The sequence below is a fragment of the Falco biarmicus genome, chromosome 8 (genome assembly GCF_023638135.1).
Source record: "Falco biarmicus isolate bFalBia1 chromosome 8, bFalBia1.pri, whole genome shotgun sequence".
Classification (NCBI taxonomy): domain Eukaryota; kingdom Metazoa; phylum Chordata; class Aves; order Falconiformes; family Falconidae; genus Falco; species Falco biarmicus.
Window position 1 is genome coordinate 33,594,535 of NC_079295.1, and position 23,446 is coordinate 33,617,980.

At 42.5% G+C, this 23,446-nt stretch overlaps 1 protein-coding gene across 2 annotated transcripts; it reads right to left on the reverse strand.

Moving 5' to 3' along the window:
* Positions 1–1,385: 1,385 nt before the first annotated feature.
* LOC130153382 (protein mono-ADP-ribosyltransferase PARP14-like) lies at positions 1,386–23,276 on the reverse strand. 2 transcript variants are annotated; one of them, XM_056348031.1, is made up of 17 exons: positions 23,033–23,276; positions 21,874–22,013; positions 21,749–21,782; positions 19,294–19,554; positions 18,433–18,669; positions 15,082–17,378; positions 13,610–13,846; positions 13,137–13,358; positions 12,628–12,691; positions 11,507–11,656; positions 10,758–10,820; positions 9,169–9,336; positions 7,127–7,333; positions 6,429–7,037; positions 5,713–5,858; positions 4,201–4,375; positions 1,386–2,577 (listed from the first exon to the last, which is right to left on the reverse strand). In XM_056348031.1, exons 1-17 carry the CDS (start codon positions 23,223–23,225, stop codon positions 2,288–2,290), a joined length of 5,493 nt encoding a protein of 1,830 aa, XP_056204006.1. In that variant the 5' UTR covers positions 23,226–23,276; the 3' UTR covers positions 1,386–2,287. The 2 variants fall into 2 exon arrangements, with proteins under 2 accessions (XP_056204006.1, XP_056204007.1); XM_056348032.1 differs by lacking the exons at positions 21,749–21,782; positions 21,874–22,013; positions 23,033–23,276 and adding an exon at positions 19,682–19,880.
* Positions 23,277–23,446: the final 170 nt, after the last annotated feature.

Below are 23,446 nucleotides of genomic sequence, written 5' to 3' on the forward strand. Positions count from 1 at the left end.
GGGGGGGATGCGGCGCGGCGCGGCGCTCTGCAGGGCAGCGGTGCGGTGCGGTGCGGTGCGGTGCGGTGCAGCCTCCCGCACGGGCGTCCAGGGTGGTGGGGCGGTGCACGTGGCGCACGCAGCAGCGGGCGGGGCGGTGCTGGGCGATGGGATGCAGCGTGGTGGGGGGCGCTGCAGCACTGCGGGGAAGCGCCGCGCAGTCCGGGTGGGTGCGGCGTGGCGTGATGCGCTGCTGTGCGGAGCCGTGCAATCCGAGTAAGTGCTGCGTGCTGTGGGGCAGTCCGGTTAGGCCCATGCAGCGCAGGGGGAGCTACGTATCGCGTTGCTGCATGAGATTCTGCGCACCCCACGGGCTGTGGTTGCCCAGCCGCTCTTAAAGCCAGTTTAGGGTTGGCGCACCAGGTCCCTGGCACAGCAAGGCCCCTCATTGCCTCCCCGAGACGGCTCTCCTTGTCCCTGCGAGTCCTGTGCTTTGAGGAGTTTGCTCCAGACTGTGAAAACCTACTGCCTGGAAGCCAAGGTCCTCCAGCAGCCAGCCCATCGCAGCCCTCCAGTTTGGGATTGCGGTTTCGACAGGCAACACGGCCTTTTTCTAGCTTCTCAGTCCACCAATGCTGTAACGGTGTCCCCGAGTTTCTAGCACAGGAACTAGTAAAGAAACTTCTACCCCACCGCTGGGGGTGAAGATTGTCAGGGTTGTAGTGCTTCGTCCTGCAGCTCCTGCTGCTTGCCAAGGCGCTCGGTTAAAATGAGGGCCACGCAAATAGGAAGCGGTGTGTCCCGGTGTGTCCCAGCTCACCTGGCAGCTGGCTGACAGCAAGGGGAGAAGCTGGCAGGTGCCTGGTGCTGTCAGTTAAACCGAGGCACTCTAGCTGCTGCAGTCTTTCCACAATACAGAAAAGCACCCCAAAAAGCAGAGAAGGGAGAAAAGCATCCTCACCTTTTCACAGGGAACAAAATCTATTAAAGCAGGAGTGGGTTAAACTCTGTCTTGCTGTAAGTGAGAATTCACGCAGGACATTCATCTGAAGTGTTGCACAGGCATCTGCTGTGAAGAGCAGAAACGTTTTATATTGCCACCTGCCACCTACAGACACTACAAGCACTTTTCCCCTTTGTAGGCAATGAGATCATTGTGGCAGGTATTTAAACCATCCTGGCAGCTATTTGCAGCACAGGTCTCCTTTGGACTAAGGCAGAGTAACTTCTCCTGGAGTCTGTGTGCACAAATCTGTCATCCAGACAATATAAGAAAACAATTTTGACCTATATGACTTTTCAACTTCTCACTATTTATAGCATCATTGTAACAAAGATATTAAACCGTAAAGCAACACTTCCACTTGCAGTGTGTTCCTTTGTATAACCAACTCGATAATACAATGTAACTGTTTAAAGCTACTTTTATTAAACAGGTATACATGGCTTTTGATTGGCAGTTGTAAGATTATCACTTAAAGTGTACAGTTTAAGTAAGATGTACAAATGTCATTATTTACTTGCTTTACAGAACTTGTAAAATTTTCAAATGGTTTAAGTGCGGTAACTGAGTTATGCCCCTGTCAATGACTCTCTGCAAATTAGTAATTCTACAGTAGGGTTCATGTTTCGGTACTGACCAAAAGAAACTAAAAGTCCCTCTTTACTGTCTTGAAAATTCCAGAAGCAATGACACTGTGTGTGGAAGTTGGACGTACATAATGTGGGGGACCGTGGAGAATGACCCTAAGAAACAGGTATGAATATAGGAAATTATACCTAGGGAATAATGAAATTTGTTCAATATTGGATTTTTTTTCTTCAGGACTCTTAGCACCAACAAAGGTGAGCGGATGCCTGAGGAGGATTGAAAACTCTGCTGGTGAGCAAGGTTATTCTCCCAACATGGAGCATTTAAAATAAATCCTCACGGGTAGGATTTGGTGCTTCATGGTGAGTACCGGCAGTAGGAACCTGCAGAGGTGTGCTGACCTATCTGAACCTCTTACTTCAGGCTAAAAGTAAGGCAGAGCAGCTCCCTCTCCTACCAGTCCCTTCTGGCTTGCACAGGAGGAGGTCAGGGCTGTTCTCACAGTTCTTGCCTACACCTCTGCATAACTGAATTTGAAATCGAGTTTTGAAATAGCATGTTCTAAAATACTTATTTATCTTGGCCCCATTGCGTTGATAGTTTGAAGACATATTTAAACGCACAGATAAGCACTTAGTTTAAGAAACCTAGATGTAAACAAGCATTGAGAATTACCCTGTTAATTCCCACATGTAAAAGGCGCTAAATTTTTCCAGTCTATTTTCTGAAAGTAATAAGGTATTCAGGATATGCCTGAATGTCACTAAATATGACAAACATTGTTGGATTATTCACATTGTCAACCACGCTGTCATACAGGTCAGTAGGATCTGCTGAGTGTTTTGGTGGTGGCGTGATTAGTCCGCTGCTCCCAACACAGTACTGCCCTGTGAGGACCCGAGCCAAGTACATGTATTTTCTGCCATTCATATCTGGTCGGGAATAGGTATCCTGAGCAGAATAGCTTGCATCAACAGCAAAGTAGGTTCCATTTCCAATGATGGCAGCTGTTTGGAAAGATAACATTTTCAAATATAGTTAGTGTTCTTAGTTCAATAAAAATCTCTAAAGCTCCCCCCCCCCTTTTTTTTAAAACTCTGCAGACATTATAAATTTGGTTAAAGTTTAAACAGCAAATTTTAGTACTAATCTGTTGTATCAGAATCAAATATGAATCTGCATAGATGTTGGGTAAGTATCAACACCCAGATTTTGACTGCCTTTTCCTATGGGGAAAAGGGTTTGTCTCTGTTTAGTCTTGTTGTTTACCCTGCAATCCATCAAACTGCAAATCTTCAGAGCCCTTTCCACTTAAAATGACCATATAATTACAGTATTCTAGTTATACTTCACAGCATGTTAGATGAAATCACATTTCTTTGAGACAGATTTCTTTCTTCCTGACATTGGTAGAAAGCTGTTCAAGGCAGGCAGGTCCTTCCTATCTGGCTGCTCTGATCTTTGGATATTTTTGCATGGCTACCCAGCCTGACAGAAGGGAAGCATACCTTTCCTATTGTAAATCGTGGCTGAGATGGAGAGATGGATGTCAATACTCATAGGGAGAGGACATGGGGATCGAGGGCTCTTGTTTCCCAAGTAAATTCAACCTCCTAGCACTACCAAAGAGCAGGTAAGTGAAACTACATCTCCTCTGGTCATGTCTTAAAAAGAAACAGTGGCTGCCATTTCTAGCTGTGCACAGCCTCACATGTGTTTTGTGTATGCTGGGCTTCATTTTCTCAAGGAAATATCAGCATAAGTACATCTAGAGGATGCAGAGAAATGTCTGCGTGTGGATCCAGACCACCCTGAAGTGTCAACTTGATCTGATTTAAGCTGTCCAGCTCTCTCAAGATCAAGTCAGCCCTAGGCAGGTACAATTGCATCTTAAGGAAGAAAGCATTAAGAACAGAAAGTAAGGATTTTGAAGTAAGGTTGCAGGACCTCTAAGAGGACTGGCACCTCAATTCAGCCCAAGTTCCACTTCTTGCATCCTGTCCTTCATCTCTGAATGCTACCAAATAATAAACATAACATGACTGTACTAGAGGCACACAACAAAACAATCTTTGAACTAATGCGGAAAGTATTTCTGCTAAATATTTAATAGTTGTCCCCAACAACTATTAAAGGGGAAGAATTAAATTAATGAATTCAAATTGATTTCATTTGCATAAAAACAGTAGGGGAGTGGGTTCTTCTGATTGCCTCCAAAGATAAGGATAGCACAAGCAACAGAAGTATCTGCATCTCTACTTTGCTACCTGCCTTTGTCCAAGAAGAGAGGAGATACCAGCAGCTAGTGGTTGGTATCTCAGCTGAGGATGTTGAACAGTGGTCCTTGTTCCTTTCTGTAGGCAGATCATACAAACCATTTCTCAAAAGCTGCCCAGGCTTGATTTCAGGGCAGGTGAGCTTTTTCTGATACCCTCTAGATGGAGGCATTCATCAACAAGGGATTAACCGAACAGGTTAATTCCTCTGTCCATATAGATTACGCTCTGAAGTTATTATTTTGTTCTCCAGCTTTATTCAGTCTTCATGTTGTGCTGACAACACTGTAACGCTGACATTCCTTAGCACCTCATACACATCTAGGAAATAAACTGATCTGGATAATGACTCACCATTCCTTCCAGCAAATCCTCGATCAAACCCACTGTAGTTGATTGTGCTCAGTGAGGATGCAGCTGTCCCATGAAATAGCAACTTCTCATTATCTTCATTGTTGTTCTTTGTGCAGAGAGATATTTTTTTTATTTGGTATGTCTGCCAGAGGAAGGGATTTTGTATTCTTTCAATCTGCAAAGTTACAAAACAGAGCTACATTTACACTGGTAGGGACCACATTTATCATGGCAGGAAAGCATTAAAACCAAACCAAACTGAAAGAATGATGGTAATTTTCACTATACCCTGTTAGTGTGTGGGTTGGGTTGGGGAACTGAATATGTGAGCCTCCTGAAAAATCAGAAACCAAGGTAGTTTACAAGAGGTTTTCAAGCTTGGGATTTTTTTGGCATACATTTGTCTTGCCTAGTATACACCAGGTACACAGGCAATCACAATAGCTATGCATTATCATTTTTAGGAATAGTCTGTTGTACCACTGTTAGAGGCAAAGAGGTAAGACGCCTTCTGTATATCCTAATCATTTTTACTGGTGATTTTCCCACTAAAGAGTGGGAAACATTACTGCAATGTAATGTAGCAGTAGCATTACGTTGAATTTAAGTTTCTCTTCTAGAGCTCAGCTTGGAAGTCAAAATTACTTCCTTTACTGTGTAGCTTAGCAACCCATAAGAAACTCCTATATAAAAATAAATTGGTGGGAGGATAGATGTTGCTAGCTCCCTATGCCAACAACGTGAATATAGCTCGGGGGGAAACAGTGTGTCTGCATCAAAGTATCATCTTAAAGGCATTGGTGTAGCAGCTTTCCATTTTCAATGGAAAAGACTTCATGTCATTACCTGATTTTTTCTATTGTACACTAATATTTTTTTCTATTTGTGTCAGACCATGCTGATTGAATCTCATGATGGAAGATTTTTAAAACACTTATTCTTAATTTCATTGTATTTTCTCCTATTTATTGCTCCTTCTGATTCTAAATAATTCTATCTTCTCCCTTGCAATTAAAACTGTGCACTGTGTTGTAGACTTTTCAGTAAACAAGAGCACTAGATCACAAATCTTGACACTTTGGTCAAAACCAACAGTCTAGCCTGAAAGGCTCTGGGACTGACAAGGAAGAAGTAATAAAATAGTAAAGAGCTTTATGACCAGTCTGCAAGGACTTTGCATTTTCCTTTGTATGTTGAATGCATCTGCTCTTGCTTCCATTGCAATAAAGAATTCCCTAATTGGAAATAACATATTAACTAGCGAGTACCACATTAGCTGAACACAGTCAGCCTGAAGACTGATGGTCACTGGTTTTGCATTATTAGAAGGCAGAAATGGCAGGGCAACTCCTAAGAAATCTGATTTGATTTATATCCACTCTGTACAGTGCTGGGGAGACTAAGATATGAAAGGTGTATTGCGCTGCAGACACCTTACAAATATTTAGAAAGTATATTGATGTTCTCAGCCCAAGAATTCACTTCCCCTCTGCACCGCCCCCAGGATTTCACCTTCTCTATGACAAAGCTGGGACAGGTTTTCTTAAATTTGTTCTGAACTTTCAGATATTCCTGATGTGATGGACTGAGATTCACCAGTTTGACCCGTTCCCTTTGCATGTCTTCCCACTGCGCAGGGAGCTCTATTGACTGCTTATCTGCAAAACAAAGATTGCATTATTATCACAGATATCTGGCTCTGGTTTGTAGGCATGTCTTACAAACCAACTGCATATAGAAGGCTGAGAGGACAGTACCTTATGCAATACTTTATTCCAAGAATACTCTCTCTCTCCCCCCAATACATCACTGCCTCTGTAATGCACTGTTAAGACTTTACATCTTCTTTAATTATCCCCATAACAATATCTAATGAAAACAAGTTTGAAAACCACAGAAGAATTTTATGCAGTCTTCATACACCTCTTCCTTTGTCAGACTTAAGCATGAAATCTATGCTCACTAGTCACATATGTATGGAGAATACTTGTATATGAAACAGACGATCTGATTTCAGTCATACCTACCACTAATTATGAAACTAGAACTGCTGGCTATGGCATGCCTGTGGGAGGAGGGGGAGAAGGAGAAGAAAAAAAAAAAAAGAAAATGGAAAAAAAAGCTATGGAATAGCTTACTTCTTTGGAATCCCTGAGTTTGCATTTATCAGAATTATCATTCAATAACCACTAGTAAAGGTTTTTTTAATTAACAAAGCTGTAATTTACCTTCATTCTTGGGCACACGTTGTATGTTTATAGTTCTTCCTTGCTCATCTGTAGCCTTTAGAGTATTCAGATCCACTTTGTAGTTCCTCTTGTTAATTTTGACAGTAAGATGTCGTTTTTTAGCTATTTTGGCATCCTCCAGCTGCATATTTGTCAGTTTATCAAAAGCAACAAAGCTGTCAGAGCTTCCTGAATACCTCCATTCTACCAGGTTACAAACAAGTTCTGCCTTGGATCGTTCTTCTTCAGTATCCTTAATTTTTTGGATCATTTTTTGAACTTCCACAAAAACAAAACAGACATCCCTGCTAATACCAGAAATTTTAATGCGGGGTGGGGAAAGTTTATTTTCAAGCTGAATGGTAACATGCTTTCTTCTCTGGAGATCTGCCAAAGTGGCAATTTGCTTCTCATCCAAATTTTCGATTAGCTCATCTGAAATAGTGTTTTCTAACTGTTCCTTTAAAATTAAATTCTCTATCCAGGACTCAGTTGCATCCACATTTTTTTGGCTTTCTCCACAAATTTGAAATGTGGCTACATCAACTTTCTTCTCCAAAACTACAGGCTTTTTCTTCTCAGTGAGTTGTTTTTTGCCCCCAAAAAATGCTGTGAAGAAATATATGTTAATGATTAGCCTTTTTATTTAAGATCTTTAATTTTATGTGCCCACACACATGGAAAATCCACCTACTTACATTTAAACAGAGACATCCATGAATCTGTTGTGCATGAACCTGAATCTTCTCTTTTCTTCATGCTTTTGTAAAAGTCTCCAAGCATATTTGTCTGGAAGATTACGATTTTAATCTTTTTCAAATGCCGTACTGATCTTTTGCTTGCAAATTCCACTATAGCATCCAACATGTCATCAGCTACCTTTGCTGGACTCTGTCCTGCTTGACCTAGACAAAAATAAAAAGATCAGTGAACAGTACTTAAATCAAGGCAGCATCCAGAAAACAGAGACCACATCCCCAGTCCATACACGCTGGTGCCCCCCTCTCCTCCCCCGTGATGCTTTCTAGCCAAAGCCCCAGGCTTAACCTCAGCTTTACACCTAAGCTCGTGAGCTTCAGGAACTGACACCCTACGCAGACCCAGGAAGCCCTTCTGAGATTCACCCCCCGTTTACACTGAGGGCTTAACAAGCACTTCAGCCATAGCATCCCTCCCGATATTTTCAAACCCACACATCGCTAACTCTTATCTCCATCTTTAAACTGGGTACCAAGGTAAAACCAAACCTAAATCAGCAGAGGATTTTGGCACAAGCCTGCAGTGTATTTCAACACAGTGTCCTGGTTTTGGCTGGGATAGTTTTCTTCACAGTATCTAGTACAGTGCAGTGTTTTGGATTTAGTACGAAAATAATGTTGATAACACACTGATGTTTTAGCTGGGGTAAGCACTACTTAGCAACAAGCCAAAGACTTTTCAGCTTCCCATGCTTTGCCAGCAAGGAGGTGCACAAGAAGCCAGAAGGGAGCAGAGCCAGGACAGGTGACCCAAACTAGCCAGAGGGATATTCCATACCACAGAACATCATGCCCAGTATGTACACTGGGGGGAACTGGCCAGGGGCTGCTGGTCACTGCTCCGAGACTGGCTGGGCATTGGTCAGCAGGTGGTGAGAACTGTATTGTGCATCACCTGTTTTTCTTGCATTTTATTTCTCTCTCTCCTTTTTTATCTCCCTTTTCTTTACAATTATTATTGTAATTTTTTACTTAATTTCAATTATTAAACTGTCCTTATCTCAGCCCATGGGTTTTACCGTTTTCTGTTTCTCCTCCCCATCCAAGTGGGGTGGGGGATGGAGTGAATGAGCAGCTGCGTGGTACTTAGTTGCCAGCTGGGGTTAAACCACAACAAACAGGAACACCAAACTCAATCAAAACAACTGCTTTTGTTCCCCTACAACAAGCCTGAAGGGCAACCTAAAGCTTATCCTGAAACGCTGATGGGACTCCTGCCAGTTTCAGCTATGACATCCCTTGGACAGCCATCGTGACACCAGCACGCAGATGTTGGCTGTCCAGGTGACCTGACATAACTATCACTGTAGTGTCCAAACACTGACCTGGCACGCTGAGCAAGGACCAGCTCACAATTTCTTTTTCCAGTCAAGGGGAGCCTTGGTCTGATGAAGATACCATGCTTGCTTCAAGCCCCACTCCCCAAGCTAACCAGAAGTTTAAGCCAAATAAGCAAGCCAGCCTGTCTCAAGCCCTTTGCTGGAGCAGACAGGCTGAAACAAGACCTAAACACAGTGTAAACTGCAGGTATTTGGTACCCAGCCCACAATTTCTGTAGTCAGCCAGGCAAGGTTTTGGTCTCGGGACAACTCCATCTTTCTTTGCCTACAAACCCCAACTCCAGACCTTCTGCATGGTGAAAATCCCAAAGCAAAGTCTATGGGAAGTTTTAAGAAAGGTGCAGGGTGGCCAGCTGAGATACACAGTCTGGTTTGGGGCAGAAAGTCTTTTATGGAGCAGTAGTTTTTCTTTAGGTGTTCATGCTCGATCAATATTGACTGTAATATTTATACTTCAAAAAAACAGCATTTTTGAAGTGCGCAAGTGGTGTTTGAACTGACTAAAATGAACTTTCACAAATCACAGTTTACAGGGTTTCTTGTACAAGCCTACTGTTATCCATATCAAAGTTATTAACTCAGTCCCAGTTTCTGAACTATCCCCCATCACAGCCCTCTTCACTTTCCCAAGAAAATCCAAACCTGTTCCAATTGCTGGGAAGGCGACAGATTTGTACATCCTTAGCTCACACTCGTTAAGCACTTTGGAGACCTGACTCTTCACGTTGTTATTGTGAATCAAGTGGATGATTTTACTGCACAACAGATTCCCACCTTGTGTAGTAATAAAGCCATTTTGAGACTGACCAGCTGGAAGAGAGAAGATGGAGACATAACATTTTCAAAGCAGCTATCTTTTCAAATAAGACAGCTGGTTGTATTGATGCTAGAAAAGAAGTGGAAAAAGTGGAAAGAAATCCACCATGAGCTATATTATCCTGGTTTTAGTTGATTCTGGTTCTCTCTGTAAATATTCTGATTGTAGAATTTCTTTGAGAGAGTAATTCAAGTAATGGTGTGTTTTCTGATTTCCCTGAGATCTTTGCTACAAAGTAGTTTCCTAGTAAGTACAACTTAAAAACTTACATTGAATTTAAAACACAGTTCACTTCTATTTACAAGCATGCCAGCAGAATGTGCACAATTCATTTATATGAGAAATCCTTTCTTATGCCACTTACTCCTTGAAAGCTCAAACTCTTATTCTGCAGAAGAGCTGAATGGTTAAAATAATAGCATTAAGATAATAACCAACCAGTTTAAGAACTGTGGTATGGAAACTTTAAAGAGACATTCGTGTTTTTCAGAGCACTTGTGTTTGATTACAAACACCTTAAAATGGAGTCACGTTGTGAGGATGAATGGACTGATGAGCACAGAGTTACATACCACTTCACTGGTCATAAAGGTAACAATTGATAGTAAGATGCTCTGTTAGATGCACTCGGATCAGGCTGATAAATGGGGAGAGCCTGCAGAGCCAAAGGCTGGGAAGAATATCCAAGAAACTCCATGCTGAAAGTTAACTTGTAGACTCAGAGCAGGAACATTTTGTTTATGCAAGCAGGACATGTTCCCTTCGGTGCTCATAGAGGCCAACGACAGTGAGTTGGTGTTTTACTGCTCTACTGGTCTGGCAGAATGCAGACTACAAAAGAACTCATGATCAAGGTGATAAGCAGAGTTACATTATTCCAATAAAAAATAATGACGTATTTGTGAATATAAGCCCAGATTTGCTATTAGCTTTTAAAAGCCAGTTCTGCGTGCACTTACACCAAAAGACAGTCTTCCACCACTTTGTACAGTTTCAAAACTCAGCTCTCCTGTAGCTGACAATAGATGAGCTTAAAAATTATGCTCAAGTCTATGGGACTGTTTCTGTTCTTACATCAGGAACATGCTTAAGTAATTTCAGGGATAAAGAACTTAAATTACAATAATTTCCCAGCACTTACTAGCATCATAAAACTGTATCCATCTTCTGTTCAGTTATGAAAATAAAAATTCTTGAAGTAGGTGTCAAAACAACAACAGGACTTTTCAAAATTCCCAAGAAAGCAAGCTGTTTTTTCAGATAAAATATATATTATACCATCAGAGAAGAGAATCTTAAAACAACTTTTTCAGATAAAATATGTATTATACCATCAGAATAGAGAATTGTAAAACAACTTTTAAGTTTTCAGAGAGAAAAAAAAAAAGAAACACAATAGTACACTTTAACATACCATATTTAGTACATTCTCCTTCTACCTGGGACCCAGCAGCATCCATAATTGCTTTGAAGACCCCTTAAATTAGAAAAGAAAAGCATTCACATTCATTAAGTCAACTTAGCTATTTCTCCTCAAACTCTACCCAGCTTCTGTACTCTACAAATACTCCAAATTCTCATATGGCAAGATCCCACAAAGTGCAATACCTTGCCAGTTCCCCTAAGTACCCACCATGACAGACTGCATTGGGTACAGAGAGAACACTGCCTTCGTTATGATTAGAAATCATTAAGAAAAACTCCTATTTTATCATTTCACCAGCCAGTAGTATGGCCCTCACCAAACTCTCCAGTTGCTTTGAATTATATCATTTGGTGTCTTTCATATTTGCAGTTCACAACGTCACCAAAGAATCCTCTGCTTCTTACGGGTCAATTTACTTAACTAGGGCTTTGGCTTACAGTGAAACATACCAGGACAAGAGCAATTTTTCAGAATTGTATTTGACTTAAAAATTCCCCTTTGTTTAAGCATTTCTTTTTTAAAACAAGAAAAATCTGGTCAGATGCCTTCTGTTTGAGTAGTTTGGAAACTAAATGGGATTATCAGGACACGTAAAAACCTGTTTAAGATCTGCTTCTTGACTCTTTCATCTGAAAAATACTTCATGAAAGTTTTATATATGGACAGTTCTTTCCCTTACACCTTTCTAAAAATTAGCCTAAATTTATCACTAAAGAACTACATATTCAATACAATACCTGATGTGGCATTAAATGTTGGATTGGATATATTTACAATAACCTCTGTATCCTCCTTGGTAATATCTCCACTAATTACTTGGAGCGTAATGGAACCAATCTGCATTTCATGAACTCCCAATCCTTCAGTTGAAACAGGCCTAATGAAACCTGCAAGGGAAAGCAAGATACCTTAAAACACCACTTCTTTACTTCAGGGTATTGCTGTCTTCCAATGATGGCAACTTCAAAATATCCTTTCAAGGAATATGCTCTACATCAGTTCGATGGACCTGGAGCGTTTCTGCCTTTCTCTACCTTCCATTTCTGAAAGCAGGAAGGCATAGTGTTCTTCCTGTTTAAGTACTATGAAAGTGAAACCATTTCTATTCCTGTAAATTCACACAATATAAATTCAGAAAGGACTCTTGGGGTTATCTGTTCTGACCAGCTCTGTAACAGTTTCCTGAATTAACTCTTACAAGAAATGGAGTATCCTATCCAGGTTAAGCATTGCCAGTAACGGAGATCCCACCACAACACTTCTGTAAGTTATTTCATCTTTACCCTCACATATATAAAACTATTCCTTACTTCTAGTCTAAACTTATCTAATTCATATTCTATCTGCACACTTTTAACTTAATTTTACCGACACTCACAGCAACTGAGAAGAAAGTGCTATATATTCTTATGAATAAGGCTCTGCTGTTGATGCAGTTCACATATGTTTTTGCTATTGTGTCACAAAACTGTCAATTAATAAATGGAAAGGAAATTACCCATTCTGTATATCCATACAGGAGAGTAAAAGTACAGAAATACATGTTATTTATGGCTTGTCTGGCAAAGTGATACAAAGTTCTTCGACCCTTTGAGTAGGACAAACTAATGGTTCTCCTACTAGGATACCCTCCTCTTCCATGTGGTAAGAGTGGCCTCACCAAGAGATGAGCATGCCCTCAACAAAAGAGACTCCTCTAAGATTTTTACAAATGGAGTTTAAGAATGCCAGTCCATTGGGAGGAAAAAGAATGTTCTGTGTCTTGATAACACTGCATCTGTTTCCTGCTGGGTATAAAACCATTTTACAGTATTTACATTCTCCTCAGTGTCCCACCTCCTGCCCCTACACAACTTACTTGACCGTGGTGCTGCAGCACTGCAACCTCCAGCTATCCTATGTTCTAGTTCAATGGTGAAAGCCTAAGAAGAGAAAAAAGGTATCATAGATAGTATTTCAGAGTTTATATACTGAATATTTCTGTAATTAACATTAACAGCTATGTAGCTGAGCTATCTGACACATTTTACAGTCATGTTCAGCTATCATTAATAACAGTGGAAGACTTAGTGTGGAGAGTGTGATAATAGATACTGCCTTTGCATTTCCAGAACTCCTCTGTCAGAAGATGTGTGAGCACCTACAGGTGTTACACAGTGCCAGCAGCAAGGCCAATTTTGTCTACAGCTTGTGCTTGCTGAGAGTTTGTATTTCAGAGATGCTGAGTGAGACACTGGAGAGACATCCCGCTGTCACCAGCCCACAGCAGTAAGAAAGTGCTCCCTTAAGCAATATAACTACAATGGATTGCTAAGGCATAACTAGAACAGTACGTAACATCCAGGGCTTTGTCCTAAGAAGAACTACCTGAACGTTATCTGTATCTCTTGGATGCAAGAGAAAATGAACTTCCTGAAGAGTCTTCCGAGCATGACTACTACTGAACTTGAATACCACATCAAACATTAATTTAGAAACAACAGTTTTAGGAAATCCAAATCCTCCAGTTCCAATAGCTGGGAAAGTGATCGATTTCAGTCCAAGTTCTTCAGTTTTCTTCAAGCAGGAATTGATTATACATTCTAGGGTCTGTAAAACACAGCAAAGATCCTTTTTTTAAAAAAAAAAAAAGGATAAGGCATCATTTATTATTAGTTCCATAGAGACTACACTGGTACAAGAAAAAGTTCTCAGTGCATCAAGGCATCATTAAGGTCACTACAACAGAAGTAAATGCAGTCAAGTCATCTAAACTATTTTAAATCCTGAAACTTCAGGATAAGATCCCAAATAAATCTGTGTTCAAAATATATTTTTAAAAAAAAATAATTAAAATGTACCTTCAGGGCCTGTCCTTTTCCTGCATCCCACAGGGGAACTATGGCATGAAGCACCAACCTGCAGTCCAGAGCATATCCACTGGTGCAGATCACGCTCCCTTGACCAGTAACCTGTATTTGTTTTGCTTTGTCAAACTCTGCTTGGAGTGCTGATCCAGCCTTTTGCAACATAGCTTTGCAAAGAGGCCCCACACCAAACTTCAGATCTGTGCCAACACTGTTGACAATAACGTCTGTCTGCAACAAATTGAAATGAAAATATCTGTAGCCAGACTTCAAGTAAAAATATGAATAGAGACTAATAGCACTACCAAAGCAACACACAGCACAAGAAACAAGATGCCAATGGAGAAATAACCTGGTTTCCAGCACACTTTCTGCATGCTGAATACTCCTGAGCTTGTAGGAAACCTACAATTGGCAGCACCAGACCCACTTAAGTACCAAGACCACAGGTATCTGTGTGTAAGCAGGTCATCCATCCACCCAGGCAGAGCTGTCAAGCCCGTGGTGGAAATAAGGCTGTGACTCACCTCACCCTGAGCAGACACCAATGTCTGGGCAGGTGAAATAAACTCAGCCTCTGCAGCCTGCCTTATCCCCCGCTCCCCAGACCCTGCCCTTCCTACATCTCCTTGTAAAGAACTGCTGCAGCATTGCTCCTTCTTCTCTAGCATCACCACAGGGTGCAAAATGTATGTACTGTAGAAGGTACACGTAATGTAGGAAGTTTAATGTGTCTTTCCTCCTTTTCACTGAAGTGGGATTGTCTATGCCTTATCAGAAAAGCAGCACCTCATGCACCAAAATGAGATGAAAGGAGGTGGTTGTGCTCTCATGAAGTAAAACAGCCAAAGCCCTGAAGTCTTTTCTTTGTTCCACTGGAGACGTTTTAATTACAAAGTTTTTTAAATGTGGCTCATATTGAGGGGTTTTTTACATCTAGTATTGCTCTTTTATTGGAACAGGCTTTTACAGGCATCAAAATGACAACTGAAGCAAATAATATTGAAACATGACAAAGTATAAAAATCAGGTGCTGGTTATCAAGATGCACTTTGCATCACTGAAAAGAAGAAAAAACCTATAAGGGAAAGAAGCTATGTCAGAGGTGTAAATTGAGCCATGATGGTCTAGGTAAGTTAAACTCTGTTAGCAAAAAGAATGAAAAAAGAAGATAGGGAAAAAAGTAAGTAAAATCAGGTCTAGACTTTGAGCATGTACCCTTCTATGGGGTCACTTTTCTAGAGCCCAGTAACTTCTTCACAGACTGTGTCTTTAACCCATCCAAGGGAACTTAAAAACAAAAAAAAAGCTACATTCTCCTGTTAGCATGACTCACAGCAGTGGCCCAGACAGGTGCCGATTTCCTGTAATATCCAACTTAGCTACATATCACATAGTTACTTCTAGAAAGTATTTTAATATTTCTCATTTAGGGACAAAGCAAACTTTTTAACACAAAGACCTACCATGGCTTCCTGAATGCTTTTCTGCTCTACTCGGATGCAAAGTCCTTCTTTTGTTGTAACCATCTGCAGATCACCTCTATCCACCTGCAGATCCTCTTTTCTCTCCTCCTTCTGGCTTTCTCTAAGCTCATCGGTTTCCAAGTGCTGCGTCAGCAGTATCGGGGAGGTTGATTCAGCTGAAAACACTTTTTTTACTGTCTCGCTCAGAACCCTAACTGTTTCTTCCACACCATCCACAAGATGAATCTCCTTCAAGCTGCTGTCCCCCATGGATTCTTCCAAGGTCTCCTTGACGGAGGATACAATCGAATACGTACACAGCTCCCGTGGGAAGCCAAAAATCCCTCCACTTATAGCAGGGAGAGCTATGGAGCGATGATTGTATGTTTCAGCCAGTTGCAGACTTTTCTTCACTGTCTTTCTTAACAAGAACACACACTTCTCTGCTTCATCCTTCCTCCACCTGGGACCAACAGCATGAATGATGTTCTTGCAGGGGAGTTTCCCAGGGCCCGTGATAACCGCACACCCAGGCTGCAAACTCCCGTTCTTCTTCACCAGCTCGTCACACTCCTGTTGCAGTTCTGGACCAGCCGCTTTTAACAGTGCCGCAGCAAGGCCACCGATGTGTTTTAAGTCCTCATTAGATGCATTTACCACAACATCAACAGGATAAGTGCACAAGTCAGCTTTATAAACAGCTATTACAATTCCACCTGGCAGCACTTTCTTGTAGTAGAGCTTTCTTTTCTCTTTATAACCAACTTTTTCACCTTTCTGTTGTTGTTGTCGTTCTTCTAGCCTAATCAAACAGCCAAATCTCTGCTTTGCTTCAAAAACACAGGACTCTTTCCTCTCAGTGAAGAACTCTCTGGCTCCTGGTTTATCAATTGGCACAATTTTTGAGTAAAGGGCTGAGAGAATTGCTTCAAACATGGTGACTGCTTTTGGCACTTCTGCTCTTGGTCCGCTCAGGGAAATACATGGTGTCTTGGTGTCAAAACATACTGTCACACCCTTCTTCTTCAATTCAAGACAAACACTGGATTTTTTCTTTTCTACAAACTCCACTAGTACCACCAACTTAGCCGGGATTACTTTTTCCACGTGTGTGTTTCTATCTATAAAATCATTAAGTTCCTGATAAAATTCTGTTACGGCATTAGAAAAGCCAGCAATAATCACTATATTTTTGGTTTCGACAGATTCATCAATGACTACAGTTACCTGGGAAGAACTGTACTTCTCATGCAAGGAGGCAAGACAACTCCTCCACTGCTCCGTTTTAATGACCTTACCATCCTCCACACTGATGCACTTAGAACATAAGCCTGTCTTTATTTGCTTTTCTGCTTCTGAAAGATCTTTGGAAGTATCTCCAAACAGCAACACAGTATCATCCTCAAGTTCATAAAAACTATTAATTTTTTCCCTAGTGAATAACGTCTCTGACATTGTTTTATTATCTACACGCTGTAGATAGCAGAAAACATGGGGATCAATGTTAACTGTGGTACATGGCATATTCAATACATTTTCAAGTAAGTCAGCTTTGATTTTATATACTTCTGCAGGTAATCCACACAACTGAACAGTTTTTTTTGTGTCATCATAAAAGATCTTTAAGCATGGATATTCCCTGTGAATATTCTCTTCTAGCCCAGCACTGCACAGAACAGCATACTTCCCTGGGATCACCGACACAGAAATTTCTATGCTTTGTTTTTCCCTTTCACTTTGCTTCATGGCTTTTTCCATGCATTCCCTCACTTCTTTCTCTGCACTGTCCACGGCTGCTCTGTTGCCTGCAATCACCACCATCTCCTCAGAAATATCAGTTATGATCAAAGCAACATCTTTCGCCAATCTGTTTTTCAGGTCTTCCCAATCCACTGAATTGACGTTACATTTTATAGCTACATAGCGTGCCATGATACGTGAGAACTCAGCAGAAGCATCTTGCTTCCATGTCTTGATCAGCTTCATCATTGGCCTTTTCTGCGTGGAAAGAGACGACGACGGGCACAACATAATTTCTGGGTGCGCACAGTCTGCTTGGGGCCATTTTAGCTCACAATGGCAAAGTGCCATTTCCTGGTTTATGTCTTGGATCAGTTGAGCCTGCCTTTCTAGAAACTGCCATACATATGGATCTACTGGCACCCCAATGGGGTCTGGCATCTTGATAGTTGGTCTTTCTTTTCCATAGAGCGCTGTTCCCAGGGAGTGATAATACGGATGCACAGAAATCGGTGTCTCTTGCAGTAAATGCTGCTTTTCCAAGACTGTGTTTAGATCTAAAATTAGCACACATACATACAAACACATAGACATCATTAACTTCAAATCAAGCAAATGACTCTGTTCTTATAACTATTACATTGAATACGATAACAATTATTTTTTTAATTTGAAAGAGTTATTTTTGTGTCTTTCTGATTTCCAAACCACTCTGCAGGGGACAAGGCAAGAGGCGTGGGTCCAATCAGTTCAGTAAATATGCTTGTGCCTGTATTTACCTGTACAGCTACACCTTGCTCTCATTTCCGAAGGAAACTCCACCACAGAGCAGGGCCATATCAATGTATTAATATGAAATGCTCCTTACTCTCAAATTAAAATAAAATTCTTTGTGCCAGTGCTTTTTACTACTTTTTTTTTTCCATTTCAGTGGGAATAGACAAAGAAAAGGAATTATGATGTTGGCAGGGTCTTAAAACCACATTACAATGATCCAATTTACATATTAAATCAATGTAAAAAACATTCTTAAGTAAATTCTGAGAGTCAAAAGAAAACCAATCATCTGACAGATACCTTTAATTAAAAGTAAAAGAATTAACTAAGCCAAAAGCCTCCTAACACAGAGATATTTACCAGAGGTTGCACTGGCACAAAAACGGGACAGTGATTCAACACAAGGAACAGTAACAAGATTGTTATTTAGCTCTATTCTTACCTAATAATGAAGATATTTGACCTTAATCAGTTTCTGAAAGCTAACTGTGAAAGCTGAAGTCACTGATAGATCCTACTTCCTATACCTGTAAGTACAATTAATGTTGTATTGCAGCTAAGAAGCTCTGTAAATGGGGAAAAAACATCACTGGAAACAACTGATGCACAAAGCTGGTATTAAAATGAACCTTCAGTAACATAAAAACCCAGAGAGCTTCTGAAACCCCAGACACACAGCAGTATGTCTAAATCCAGAGCACCTCCCAGGGATGGGACAGCGTACACTGGCTTTTGTGACAGCAAGCCAGGCTTCTCCCAGTGCCCAATTCTGTGGCAATTTTCTTTCAGGTCCTCCACTTGGGAGCACTTTGGTCAGGCGAAGGACAGCGTTACCTTTGCGATCACAGAAAGTAATGATGGCCAAGTTCTCCTCAGGGAAGAGCTGGATGTCTGACACGGGCCCCCCTCCGTTCCGCACACTCTCAAAGTAAATGGTGAGGTAGTCTGTGGAAACACTGGCCGGTATGTTTTCAGCCTTGATGCTCTGGGTCAATTCAAGAAGCCTGGCAGTGATTTTGAATTCTTTAACTCTCTTGTTTTGTGAACATTTTATGACAAATTCTTCAGTATCTGTAAACAGAAGAGCAGTATAAGCTTACTGTGTTTTCCTGGGTCATTATCAGCCTTGGCTATCACTTCCGGCAGAGAAAAAAGCCAAGTCTACCTCTCCCTGCATTTGAAGCAAAACTGTCTTTGGTTCCAAATAACTCCATTGTAATAAAATGAGGGAAAATGCACACAGCCGTGTTACTCTGCTATTCACTACCACAATGTCTGTGTTCCCTTTCCATCCACCTCTTGTATAACAAAACTAAGCACTTCTCACTGTTTCGCTGTCTTCCCAAATGGAGACTTCATACACTTCAATAATTCACAGAATTCATCTCCACACTCAGTGCACTTCTAATTAATCATTCCAACCCAAAATAAGACAAAGACAATGAAACATTCTCATCCAATTTCAATCAATGAAGATGCCACAACTTTCTTTTTTTCAGTGCAATATTTAGATCACAGGCATTTTCACAGAGCTGTATATATCTATAGGACTTAGATTTTTCTTGAGAGACTACAGCCCAGGCACTTCTTTAAAACTGTCTGAATCTCTAATGGAAGAGGAATCAAGCTCCGAAAGCTGTTACCCATACACATACACATACATGGAAATAAACGATTATGTTCCTCCTGTCTTACCAATACTTTTTATAAAGGTAACTACGGCAACATTTATTTCAGGTATCACTTCCACAGTGAAGTCATCATCTACTGCCAGGCCGCTGATGTTCTCCAACAGCATACATAAGCATTTTGGACTGCATCTTTCGATGTTTTCAAGCACCACTGAAGGTGAGGTCTCCGTAGACTTTTCTGTGATGTTCTCTGCAGAGCCAGCTTCCTCCTGGAGTTCACTGTTTTGAACAAAACTCTCTGCTTTCTGCAAGACTTCTGCATCATCTTCAATAAAAAGAGAAATAAAACAATATGACACACTGGTACACATTTCCTGGAATACACATTTTTCTTACCCTTTCTCTCATTTCCTTTCCCAAGAAAAGAGATCACCTAACCAATCAAAGGTTACCTGCAGGGTACCCTGGGACATAGGGTGATCCAAAACAGCCCAAATGCAATATTCTGCGGGGCTGCAGGCAGCTTCTTTGGTGGCACAAAACCAGCCATGAGTAAACAAGTGCAAGATCACTGGTGTATGTCTGGGTCAGAGACATAAATAAAACAAAATAAAATCCATTGAGATAATTGGCCATGGCTGCTCAGGTGTTGGTAAGGGTTGTGAGAGACCCTGCAGCCTCTGCATCTGTTTCTTAACATGGGTGCAGGCATACCAAGCCTGAACAGAGCTCGGGACATCCACAGGCACCATAGACCACCAGTAGCTCTGCACAACTTGATGCAAAGCCTCCCGATGACCACCATGCCCCACCATCAGTGCAGCATGACAGCACTGAAGGACACATGTCCATAAAAGTCTGGCAGGGATGCAACAAAATTTTGCAGATAGAAGATATAACAGGGGTGCCCACCGAGTACTCCAGAAGTCTGGCAGCTGCCAGTGGAAGGCATGTCCCCAGTTTTGCGGGCAGATGAGGGTGGAGGCAGGAGAGAACCTCTGAACGGGAATGACGTGCTCCTCTGCGTGCCAGAGTAAACTAAAAGTGTCACCCAGGTATGTGGTGACACAACTGTCCAACAAGTTACAGAGCACTGCAGGATGGTGGGGGACCAGCACAGGCTGAAGGGCACCCCAGGGTGCTCAAGATGGCCATACTCACAAACAAAGGCAGCTCTCCACTCCTTGCCCCCACAAACACAAGCAGGAGCAGGAGTCCATCTCCACTTGGTAAACCAGCACATCCCTGCACCATGGTGGGGAAATGAGCATTGAATGAAACCCTGGTGCTCACCGCCTTCAGTGCAAACCTCCAAGGCTACCACCTCTGGCTGTGGCACAGGACACATGCGACTGAGGGGAGCGGAGCTCTGTGGAGCCGCTGTACACCTGACTGGGGATGGGCGTAGCAGGGGCAAGGTCTCTGCTTGCTTTTGCTCAAGAACACCCAAAAATCCCTAAATCCCAGGGTAGTGCCCAACCCGCCAGCTGTGGGGCGCAGCCCCAAGGACAGAGACACGGGGTGGGAAGGCTTGAGCGGGTGGCAGCACAAACAGGCTGCCTCTGCCCACTCGCCAGGTTTACAAGCTCTCCCAAGGTACCATAACCAATACCAAAGCCATAACATTTACAGAAGATAGCTGCCTTCGAAGGCCTACCAGCATTATCCCAAGAGGAAAAAAATAATAATAATCACAGAAGCAATAGCTCTACAGATGCTAGTTATTAATTTCTAGATTGCCAACAGAAATCATCTGCTCCACTATGTCCAATGAAGAAAGCATAAAAAAAAAACCAAAACCAAAAGCTAGGCTGACCCAACAAACCAATTACAAGCAGCATCTGGAGATTTTCAGGGTCCTGTCTAGTATAACTAAGAAAACAGCAGATGACAACTTTAAGTACCTGATTTTGAAAGGAGGAAACCCATCCAAAATGGCTTCAAACAAGGCTTCATACAGAAAAGTAAAATTAGGGGGGTAATTACTGAAGGACCTCCTGATTAACTGGTCTGTCTTGGGGCTGAGTATTTACTCTTCCCAGATGCAGGTATATTTGGGTGTGCAGTTTTTTTCGAGATTGCTTTCTGAATCATAAAGCTTAGATTCTCTTTCAGCAATATTCTGCCAACCGAAGTCACTGAGGTACCGGGGAGATGTACCACTTGCCTTTACAGTCTCTCCTAACTGTAGGGAGCACAAAGACGCCAGGCCTGGGCTTCAGACCTTCAATCTAGGTGTTTCTATGCAGATTTCAGAGCAGTTATGCAGGATAAGGGAACTAAATCCCTCTCTGGAGATGATTCTCTGATTAAAAAGGCTATTTTAGAAGCTAAATCCAGGTGCATGGTCTAAGTCTGGCAAGGTGAACTCCACCCTTGGTGACCAAACCAAATCAGGCTGCCAAACTCAGAAACTTTCCACGCAACTCCCCACAGACCTGGAGTTATTGTGTGGAGAAAAGCACTAACATTTTTGGTTTATGAATAATCAGCACTGAGAGTGATGGGTAACATTTTACCTTTTGTTTGAGAGTTGCTCGTAGCATTCAGAGCCTAAAACAAAATGAAAGCAAAATATCAGTGACTGGTTTGACACTTTCACTGCTACTTCAAAGCTCTGGTTAGGATTACAATTTTTATTCACCTTTGTGGGAACTACGTTGTCTTCTACTCCCTCCCCTTCAGGAGCTAGTGCCGTTTCAGGCTCCGTGACAATCAACTTCAATTTCCTTTTTTCTCCCACACACAGCTCATGAGACTGTCTTTCAAGAACTCTTTGCTTCACTACATAAAATAATTTAAAAAAAAACACAGTGAGAGTCTGAACAGAAATACAACTATAATTATGTAGCACTTCTCCACCATTACATTAGGACGCATATTCTGTCCCACAAAATGAAAGAGTTTTAAACTCATAATGCTGACACAGCGCACACAAGACTTTCTTCCTGCAAAGAAAAGGAAGGACAGCAGAGGATATTATTTCTGCAAAAAAACAGCAGAGATGTGACGCGAAGCTCTACCACATGTTTCCTGGCTGGTGCCCGGCAGGGGCTGCAGCACAAGGGTCCCAGTACCAGTCCCACACCCTGCACACCGTCTTCCAGCCTGTGTCAAAACAGCTTGGGGCCATATGCCCAGAACTCGCTAGCTGGGAGAGTCAGCAACCGGGAAGCATGAAGGCAGGAAAAAAAAAAAAAAAAGGTGTATACATGTGTGTGTTAATGCACATACGTGTACAAGCATGTATATGTACACATTCAACATAGCTGCAACAAAATGCTTTCCACCTTGCTGCAAGTTTATATAAATACATGCATATCACATATCATATTCTCAATATGCATCTGTAGTCACGATATATATTAAGTCATATTAACATAAGCTTCATTATTGCAAGTGCAGAGACTACTACTGTGCATCGAAACTAATATATGATACCTGGCAGGACAGACTTATTAACTTATAGCCTAGAGTTACTCAAAATGCAACCTACAGGTTAGCACTAAGCACCGAATTTAAGCATATATAGCTAAGCAAATAAATATTATTCATTGTATACTGCACATTACGTATATGACGTGTTATATACTACGGATTTGTGTATTACACCCTAGCCAGTACACACACTACATCCTAGGCAATAATTAAGTCAGTATACATTTTTTACTTGCGGAAAGTTAGGAGGTGCGAGTTACAGTCCCCCAGACGCCCCCATCGGCGGGGAGCCCAGCCGCGAACCGGCCCCGGCCCCGCCGCCCGGGGCAGCCCCGCGCCCCCCTCACCGCGCCCCGGCCGCTCACCCTCGGGGTGGGCGAAGCAGACGAGGAGGTGCCCGGGGCCGGGGCCGGCCCGCAGCTCGCACTCGCCGCCGCCCGAGCGCTTCTGGCTCTGGAAGTAGCAGAGCAGCTTCTTCCTCAGGGCGGGCGGCGGCCCGGCGGCGCCCCAGTCGCCGCGCACCAGCAGCGGGAAGGCGCCCGGCCGCTGCCCCGCCATGGCCGCCCGGCTCCCGTCCCCGCCGCCTTTCGCTTTCGTTTCCCGGCGCGGCGCGGCGGGGCGGGACGGGACGGGACGGGACGGCCCTTCCTGGCAAGCAGCGGAGCATAGCTAGGGGCGGGCGCTGCGCCGGGATCGGGCCCCCGCCTCTCCCGTCCCCGCCGCCGCCTGTGGCAGCGCCCCTGCCCCGGGGCGGCTCCCCGGGCCCGCCCGGCCCCCGC